Source organism: Penaeus vannamei, chromosome 43 (genome assembly GCF_042767895.1).
Source record: "Penaeus vannamei isolate JL-2024 chromosome 43, ASM4276789v1, whole genome shotgun sequence".
In the NCBI taxonomy this organism is placed as follows: domain Eukaryota; kingdom Metazoa; phylum Arthropoda; class Malacostraca; order Decapoda; family Penaeidae; genus Penaeus; species Penaeus vannamei.
This window is the reverse complement of record NC_091591.1, coordinates 14,749,584-14,759,583: the sequence shown is the minus strand read 5'-3', so window position 1 is coordinate 14,759,583 and position 10,000 is coordinate 14,749,584. Positions and strand designations below refer to the sequence as shown.

Sequence of the window (10,000 nt, the reverse complement as noted above, 5' to 3'; positions counted from 1 at the left end):
TCCAGGATTCAACCGGTCGATCCCCGGCTTCTCCCGGTTCTCCATGACCGGACCGGAAGCTGATGGGGTCCACAACCTCAAAATAAGGAACGTGACCCTCGAGGACGACGGTGCCTACCAGTGCCAAGTGACACCGAAGGGGGACGCGCTGCCTATCCGACACGCTGCGATGTTGACTGTCTTGAGTGAGTGTTTTGTGTCAAGGGAGAGGTGGAGAGGGGGGCGGGAAGGGAGAGAATAAAGGAGGGAGGTGAGAGGGAGAGGGAAAGACGGGAAGAGGGAGAGGGAGGGCGGGAAGGGAGAGAATAAAGGAGGGAGGTGAGAGGGAGAGGGAAAGACGGGAAGAGGGAGAAGGTATGAGTGTATAGAGGAAGGCGAGAGGAAGGTAGAGAATAAAGGAGGGAGGTGAGAGGGAGAGGGAAAGACAGGAAGAGGGAGAGGGAAAGACGAGAAGAGGGTGAAGGTATGAGTGTTTAGAGGAAGGCGCGAGGAAGGTAGAGAATAAAGGAGGGAGGTGGGAGGAAGAGGGAAGAGGGAGAATGTATGAGTGTATAGGGAAAGGAAAGGGGAAGAGGGAGGAAAGGAGATAAAGAGGGATGAATTGAGGAGAAGAGGGAGAGGAAGGAAGAAATGAAGTAAGGGAAGATACAGATACATAGATATAGATAGATAGATAGATAGATAGATAGATAGAGAGAGAGAGAGAGAGAAATAAGGAAGGAGATAAGTATTATAACTGTTTTAAAATGCGGATTGAATTGGAAATCACTTTATATCCAGAAAAGAACAATTCATTATATCCATTCATATTTTGATTTTGATTTTGGATCTAGGCTTATCGCACAAGAGTGGTATGAATAAGAGAAAAAAAAATCATTATCAATATTACCTCTAAAACCATTACTTCCGGAGATTCATTTTTTTCCCACCGCGCCAAAGAGCTTAGCCAAAAAAAAAAAAAAAAGAAAAATCCTCAAGCGATTTAAAACATAGATTAAAATACCTCCGGTACACAGAAAGCGATTTAGCAGCCAGAGAGGCATTTCGCGAGCGCCCACACGAGAAAACGGAATAAGTAAGTACCAATCTAATTAGCTGACAGCCTCCTCCTCCCCCCCTCCCTCCCCCACTCCTCCCCTTTCGACTTCCTTCTGGGCTCAGAGAGGTCGTTCCTTTGGTCAACAGCCAGCTGTCTCCCTCGCTCTTGAGGAAGGACTCTCTCATTAACTTCAAAGGGGGGAAGACGACCCCAAGTTCGTCATTGTTTGTGCCCATCAAATACCTCGGGCCAAGCCTCCCTCCCTCGGCTATATTTCTCCGATCTTGGTTTCAACATCGACTCAGTTTCCCTGGCCTTGGGGGGGGGGGGGGGGTGTTCGCTTGAATAGGGTGTTTCCCGGGGTTATGTTATATTTTTTTTCGCTGGGTTTTGCTTTCATTTTGGGTCCTACCTCACTCGGGCCAGACTTCACCTAGGCCAGTGACAAGTTGCCTTGGTTATAATATTTTTTTATTTTTTTATTTTTATTTTTTGGCTACAATACACGTTTTTTTTTTTTTTTTTTGGCGACAATACACTTTAGTCTCAGTCCATCTGTTTCAATCTGTTTATTTCGGCCACATTTCACTATAGCCACGCTTGACTTAGGCCTACAATTCACTTTGGACACGATTCAGTTTAGCCACAATGTACCTTGACCACACGTCACATAAGCCACACTTTACCCTGGCTACACTTTATTGAGCCATACTTCACCTGTTTTGCAATAGAGGAGGTCACTCTATGTAGGATGGTAAGAGTGCATACAAATGAGCAGAGGTTATAGTACAACAGAAAGTTTTAAGCATGAAAAAAAAAGTTTTAAAAACTCATACGAAGAGACCGTGAAACAAAGATTTAAAAAGAAAACTTTAATAGCTTGTAAAAAAAAAAAAAAAAAAAAGAAGTTTTGATATACCAAAAAGTTAGGAAGATAGTTCATGGGTCTAATTTCACCCTTAGTGCACCAAGCGAGTTGAATATTATTAGATGGCGAGGTTTCCCGACTGAATGTGACAAAGACTAAACGTTTACATTAGCTGCCTGTGCGTTTATAAACAGGCTGTGATCTCTGCTATGCGGATTTTCCTCGAATACTTATTTCATTCACGTTTTCCCCCCAGTAAAGTATCACGTTTTGGCTATAAATCTAGTTTAAATAGATATAAAAGATCTGTCTGGCTGGATTTATGGTCTAATGGTAGCAGGGGCGCGAGGAATTCAAATGTATTGTCTCCTCCGAATGCTAAGATTTGTGTGAACATGGTGTTTCTCGGGTTTGTGTGCGTGTGTGTGTGTGTGTGTGTGTGTGTGTGTGTGTGTGTGTGTGTGTGTGTGTGTGTGTGTGTGTGTATGCGCGCCTGTGTATCCATACCTAAATGCATATAAACCCACACACCCCATCTATAATACCACACACATCCGTCAGCTCACACACACACACATTCTCCCAAATTCCCGTCATTCGCTCACGACCCACTCACGCCAATATTCCTCTTCTATCATTCCGCAGTTCCTCCTTCAAGCATCGAGATCGTGGGACGTCGGAAGAACGAGCGAATAACCGAAAGAGCAGGGAATTCCATTACTCTTGAGTGTCTCGTCAAAGATTCGAAACCTGTGTCTCAAATACAGTGGTTTAGGGACGGTGCTGATATCAGTCTTGGTAAGTGTTTTGACGTCTGGAAAGTTTCGATTTCGTGTCTGTTTGTGTTTATATTTGTCTTGGAAGAAATTGGTTTGGTTATTTTTTCAGTTGTAGGTTAAATATTTTGTATTTTGTTAAGATTTGTCAGTGAAATGAATTAACGTTGGGTGGCAGTTGTTATCATAATGGGCGGAATTTGTGTTTTTGGGCATTGGAGATAATAAACAGGCCTGGATGATGTTAAAGGTTGTTTTTAGGGTGTTTTTGGATCTATATTATTCTTCATGTGTAGCTGTCTATCTCAAGCTTACAGTTTTCTTTTTCTGATCAGTCACTGTTTAAAAAATATATATATAACCAGCGCCCGATCTTACTAGTATATAAACCATTTACCTTGCGTGACCAACCAATCTCCACCAATCAGTTTTCAAGCATCTATCCATTAACTCATCCACTCTCCCTCACCCCACCCTTCCACCCCTCCACTTCCTCCACCCCTCCACCCCGCCCCTTCCTCCACCATTTCCACCCCTCCATCCCGCCCCTTCCTCCACCACTTCCACCCCTCCACCCCGTCCCTTCCCCCAACCCCTCCACCCTACCCTTTTCCCCCAACCCCTCCACCCCGCCCCTTCCCCCCAAACCCCTCCACCCCGCCCCTTCCTCCACCACTTCCCCCCTCCACCCCGCCCCTTCCCCTCCCAACCCCTCCACCCCTCCACCCCCACCCCTTTCTCCCCCCCACAGAATCCACCACGACCGCCGAGTCCGAATCGGAGACGAACAGCCACCTCAAGTCCCTTCGCTCCTCCATCACCGTCACGCTCTCCCACACCGACAACGGCAAGAGATACGGATGCCGCGCCGTCCACCCGGCTCTCGCTCGCACGGGGACGTCCATGGAAACCGAAGTCACCCTCGACGTCCAGTGTAAGTTATGGGGGGCGCTTGTGTTTCATGGGAGGATCATGAATTGGAACAGGTGCGTGCGGGATGAAGGGTGTCGCGACAGATGCGCTGTGTTGTGATGTGTTGTGTCTTAATTGGTAGTGATGATAGTTCTCGTTTTGATAATGATAACTGGAGATGGTGATGATTGTGATAATAACATCGCTCGAGACAATAAGGATAATGATTATAACTGTAAAATAATAATGATAGTAATAACAATATTGATACTTATGATAATGTGCATAACTATGATAATAACATTGATATTAATATTGATATCAACCTTGAAGAATTTATATTTAGTGATGATGATAACATTGATACAAATCTTGATATCAACCTTGAAGAATTTATATTTGGTGGACCTAATCCTCCAAAAATACATGATATAGAGAGACACCATTAACACTAAATGTAAATACCCCAACACTATATATAGACGTAATAACACTTCATTCTCCCCTCGTCCTCTCTTCTCCCTCCGTCCTGCCATCCCCCTTCCCCCCTTCCTCCCTCCGTCCTCCCTCCATCCTTCCTTCCCCTTCCCCCCTTCCTCCCTCCCACCTCCGTCCTTTCCCCTCCCCTCCCTTCACCCCTTCCTCCCTTCAGCCCCTCCTCCCTTCATCCTTCCCCCTCCCCCCTTCCTCCCTCCTCCCTCCATCCTTCCTTCCCCTTCCCCCCTTCACCCCTCCCTCCCCCCCTTCACCCCCACAGACGAACCCGGCTTCCCTGAGATCACCGGGTACACTGAGGGAGAAATAGTACGTGCTGGCGACAAGAAAACCCTCACGTGTCGAGCGCGAGGTGGGAACCCTTTGCCGGAAGTGTTCTGGTACAAGAACGGCCAGCAGGTCGACAAGAATTACATCAAGCACCAGAGTTACGTCGTGAACGAGTACGAGTTCGAGGTGGACGCGTCGGACAACATGGCGAAGTACGAGTGTCACGTGATGAATGTGATGACGTCACAGCCCAAGAAAGCCGAAATGCACCTGAGAGTTAATTGTAAGTGTTTTGAAATTGGTTTGTCATTTGTTTACTTGTTTTCTGTTTTGGTTTGATTTTTTTATTATCCAATTTTTTCCCATTCCATTTCATTTCTTTATCATTTATTCATTTCTACACTTGAATGGATTTTAATATCTGTCTATTTTTCATATCTTTCTATTTTTGTATCAACTTTATTTTATTTTTTCTTTCTTTTTGTGACGACTTCCTGTTTATTCATTTATGGACGAATTAATCTTATTATCATCTGTCTATTTAGCTTTTGTATTGTCGTATCAACTTTATTTTTTATTTTTTCCTGTTTATTCATTTATAGACTTGAATTAATCTTATTATCATCTGTCTATTTAGCTTTTGTATTGTCGTATCAACTTTATTTTTATTTTTCCTGTTTATTCATTCCAAGACTTTAATTAATCATATCATCATCTGTCTATTTAGCTTTTGTATTTTCGTATCAACTTTATTCTTTTTTTATTTCTTTTTGTGGCGACTTCCTGGAAACTTGGACATACGAGAGTCTGAGTTTTCTTAAGCTATTTTTCCCCAGGCGACTGTTATTGTTTTGTGTAGTGCTGTTTCCCATGTTTCGCTGCCATTCTTTTTCTGTTTTCTTTTGCCTTTTATCTCCTCTTTATCCTTTTTCTTTCTTTCTTTTTATACCTTTGTTTTTTTGGTTTTGGTTTGTTTGTTTTTTTGTCTTCGTTTTTCATGATTTTTTTTATTATTGTTTGTTTGTACTATTCTTATGTGTTTCTTGTTTTTTTTTCTATACATTTCGTACGTTACATCTTTTCTTCATATTCTTCCTTCTTCATTCTCACCTCACTTTTTTTATATAATCTTCTCCATTTTTTTCTTGCTTTTCCTCTTACTTCAATAAAATTATCACCATCTTCTTCTTCGTCTCCCCCTTCTCCATCATCATCATCCTCTTCCTCTCTTAACCCTTTCCCTCCGTTCGCCGGTTAGTCGCAGCTTCCAAAGTGACCATCACGGGGCTCAGCCAACCCAAATTAAGGGTTCATCATCAATTTCTTCATCTTCTCCGTCTTCATCTCCATCTTCTTCTCCGTCTTCATCTTCTCCGTCTTCATCTTCATCTTCTTCTCCGTCTTTATCTTCATCTTTATCTTCTTCTCCGTCTTCTTCATCTTCTCCGTCTTCATCTTCATTTTTTTCTTTTTCATCTTCTCCGTCTTCATCTTCATCTTCTTCTCCATCTTCATCTTCATCCCCCTTCTCCGTCTTCATCTTCATCTTCTCCGTCTCCTTCCTCATCTTCCTTTCCACCTCCCCCTTCTCCATCATCCTCACCCCTTCCCCCCCTTAACCCTTTCCCTCCTCTCGCCCTCCAGTCGCAGCTTCCAAAGTGACCATCACGCGCCCAGCCAATCCAAATTAAGGGTTCTTCATCATCACTTTCTTCATCATCTTCTCCGTCTTCATCATCATCTTCTTCTCCCTCTTCATCGTCATCTTCTCCGTCTTCTTCGTCATCTTCTTCTCCGTCCTCATCTTCATCTTTTTCTTCTTCTTTATCTTCTCCGTCTTCATCTTTATCTACTCCGTCTTCATCTTCATCTTTATCTTCTTCTCCATCTTCTTCATCTTCTCCGTCTTCATTTTCATCTTCTTCTCCATTATCATCTTCTCCGTCTTCATCTTCATCCCCCTTTCTCCATCATCGTCACCCCCTCCCTCCCTTTCTTAACCCCTTCCCTCCTCTCGCCCTCCAGTCGCCGCCTCCAAAGTGACCATCACGGGACCCAGCCAAGCGAAGGTCGGTGACGTCATCACGATCACCTGCGTCGCCGAGAACTCCAACCCTCCGTCGGACGTCAACCTCGTCATCAACGGCCAGACGCCCCCCGGAGCGACGTCCAGGACGCAGAAGGTGCCCAACGGAGGCTGGAACACGATCACCAACCTGACGCGGTACGAGGTGCGGCCCATCGACGCGGATCTGATGGTGAACTGCTACGCTCTCAACCAGGCGCTCGGGTCGACCAAGATTGACACCGAGGTCATTAGTGTCCTGCGTGAGTGTCGTTTGGGAAGTTTGGTGATTGTACGAGTGTTGGATGTATATTTTTCAGTGATTTTTTTTCCTCTGTTGGTGATTGTTAGGTGTCGAGTAGGATAATTTTTCCTCTGGTGATTGTACGTGTCAAATACGTTTTTTCCGATAATTCTTCCTCTGTCTCTTATTAAATTAATTATGAAAAGTTTTCGATCTTGAACAAAATCAAACTTTAGATATCAAAAGCCATCTAGGATATTATTTTCCAAAATACTGTGTGTACCAGTTGAAAAAGTAACCAATACATTAAAACAATACTGTATACTCTTTTCTTTCTTAATTTATAAGAGGATGGAGAAGGCGTTAGGTAAATAGTATGATTAAACAACCGTTTCCACCACTTGTCTCTTTATATAATTCCACAATGATACAACCCTTCTAACCCTCCCTCTCCCCTCGCCCCCTCCTCCTCCCCAACAGGACCCCCCGAGACCCCCGTCATCCTGGGCTACGAGCGGGGCCAAGAACTCCGGAAGGGAGACCGCCAGCGCCTCACCTGCGTCAGCAACGGCGGCAACCCCCTGGCGACGCTCACCTGGTACAAGGGCTCCCAGAAGCTGCCTTCGGAGACGCACCACGACGCCGTCACCGCCCTGGCCGACGTCGACATCCTCCTCGACGAGTCGGATAACGGGGCCGAGTACCGCTGCGAGGCCACCAACGAGGCCACGGCGCATCCCCTGGCCAACTCCACCGTGCTCAGTGTCATGTGTGAGTAATTAGCGGCTTGATTAGGGTTAATTGACTCATTAGCCTCCTCTGTCCTTATCTGATCGCCATCAGTGTGTCTCGATGACTTTCTAGTCTTTTCTTTTCTTCTCAAATGTTTATCAATCGCTTTCTTATTTCCCACTACGTCATTATAACTTATCAATAATTTTCTTTCAGTCTGTGTCAATTACGCCTAACTCCGTCTACGTCTTTTTATGAATTCGTTTCTCTACTGTAATTTACGTTCATTAAATAGGGACAATCATCAGCGTCTCTTTTGTAGAAATAAATCGACATCAAACTACATAACAAGCACTTCTAAATCATCTGTGACTATTTATATATTTCCTTTTTGTCCGACCTCGATAAACAGACCATTTAATGCCGATAAAAATCATTTGTGGACAATTTATCTTTTTTTTTTTTTTTTTGCCCGACCTCAATTGACAGATTATTTATTGTCGATAAAAAAATGGAAATTTACCAATGGTTATAATCTTTAAAGAGTCCGTTATTTTCAGTTTATTTCCATATTTCACGATAAAGCGATTAAAACTGTCCTGTCGTACGAGTCCCCCCCCAAAAAAAAAAATAATAATAATGATAATGTAAAATGTATCATTGCTGACCTAATTAGGGTACAAGTTAATTTCCTCTTCAGATTGTTGCTCTTCTTCCTGTACGTAGTTGTTTCGAAATGAATGTTCTATTTTCGTTCAGCAAACTATACATACCGTGTACGATAAATAGAACGCTGTAATACGGGGTTAATGATGGAAAAGTTAGGAACGTAATTGTGTAGTCGACTGCAAGAGCTCTGCCGTTGAGAGACCTCTCTGCTGTATGATGATGTAATGCGGTTAAAGTATATGTTAAAGAGGCGCTGTTTCCTTTTTCTTTTCTTTTTTTTTTTCTTTCTTTTTTTTTATTGTAATTGGATTTGCGTCGGGACGGTTATCAGGAGAAAATACTAATGTGAATTCTTATTTATATACAAATGGACAGACAGACAGAAAGTCAAACAGACAGACAGAAAGTCAAATATACAGACAGAAAGTCAGACAGACAGATATAAAGTCAGACAGACAGACAGAAAGTCAGACAGATAGATAGTTTGACAAAAAGACAAAAGGACAAACAAACAGTCTGACAGAGAGACAGAGAGGTAGGTAGGTGAATAGGTAAATATAGATAGATAGATATAGAGATAGACAGATAAATAGGTAGGTAAATCGATAGGTTGATAGACAGACATATATGTAATAGTGGATGCAAAAACACTCTAAGCAAAGGAATATTGACGGTGAAGATTATAGTAATAACAGGGATAAATGATTGGTATTTAAAAACTGATTGACAGATAAACACAGATGGATACATAGATCACTATATTCATACATAAAAAACATTCACATTCATACATACAGGCAGACGGACACACACACACACACACACACACACACACACACACACACACACACACACACACACACACACACACACAAACACACACATACACACAAACAAACACACACACACACAATAAAAAATAAATAAAATAATATATATATATATCCCACCAACCCTTCACCAAACCATCACCATTCTTCCCTTCCAGTTCCTCCTTCAGCGGTCAAGGTCAGAGCTCACCCTCGAGTCATCAACGCAGGGAGCCCGATGACGCTCTTCTGTGAGTCGGCCTCGAGCAACCCCTTCGCCAACATCACGTGGTGGCGGGACGGGTTCGAGGTCGACGGGGAGTACACGGTGGAGACCAAGCCAGGCCAGTTCGGAGGGACGGTGACCAAGTGAGTACGGGGTGGGGGTGGGGGTGGGGGGATGGGGTGGTGGGGGAGGGGGAGGAGGGGGGGTGGTTTGCTAGGGTTGTTAAGGGAAAGGAATGGGGTTGTTAGGGGTGGGGGCGGTTGGGGGAGGGGCGGGGTCGGATGGGATGGGGGTGGTGAGGGAGGGGGGTGTTGGTTCTCGTCGCTAGGGTTGTTAAGGGAAAGGAATGGGGTTGTTAGGGGTGGGGGTGGTTGGGGGGGGAGGGGGGAATGGGAGGGATTCTATTTGTTCATTATTATTTTACTTTTGTTTATTTATTATTCTTTTATTGCTTTATTCTTAATTAATTGATTTATTTTATTTTATTTATTTATTGTATTTATTTATTTATTTATTTTATTTTATTTTTTTGAGTATGTGAGGGGGGAGGGTATTTGTGTTTTTTATTTGTTTACATCTCTCTGTATTTAGAATATTACGTCAAAGAAGCATAATTACGCATTTTTCCCACTATCATCTGTTATTTTTTTTCATTCATTATCATTTTTTTCATTCATTTTCTTCGTTTCTTTTCCCTCTTATGACTAAACCCTCCCTTTGTTCCTTTCCCTTTCCGAACAGCTACAGCGTGAAGGTCGAAGTGACAGCTGACGACGACGGCGCTGTCTACACGTGCCAGGCTGACAACGGCTTCGGATCCACGACTCACGACGCCGTCACCATCTCCGTTCACTGTAAGACTCCCGGGGAGGCTGTACTTAAAGGCTTTCTATTT

At 43.5% G+C, this 10,000-nt stretch overlaps 1 protein-coding gene across 2 annotated transcripts in view; it reads left to right on the top strand.

The window, feature by feature from the left end:
* Positions 1-5: 5 nt before the first annotated feature.
* Positions 6-10,000, top strand: part of LOC113813958 (nephrin-like) — a gene marked incomplete at its 5' end in the record, with an annotated part of 30,307 nt that continues 20,312 nt past the window's right edge. For both annotated transcript variants that reach the window (XM_070118856.1, XM_070118857.1), the window contains 8 exon segments: positions 6-185; positions 2,553-2,705; positions 3,435-3,617; positions 4,353-4,643; positions 6,386-6,688; positions 7,150-7,440; positions 9,059-9,248; positions 9,847-9,959. In XM_070118856.1, the coding sequence (XP_069974957.1) occupies positions 6-185; positions 2,553-2,705; positions 3,435-3,617; positions 4,353-4,643; positions 6,386-6,688; positions 7,150-7,440; positions 9,059-9,248; positions 9,847-9,959 (1,704 nt within the window).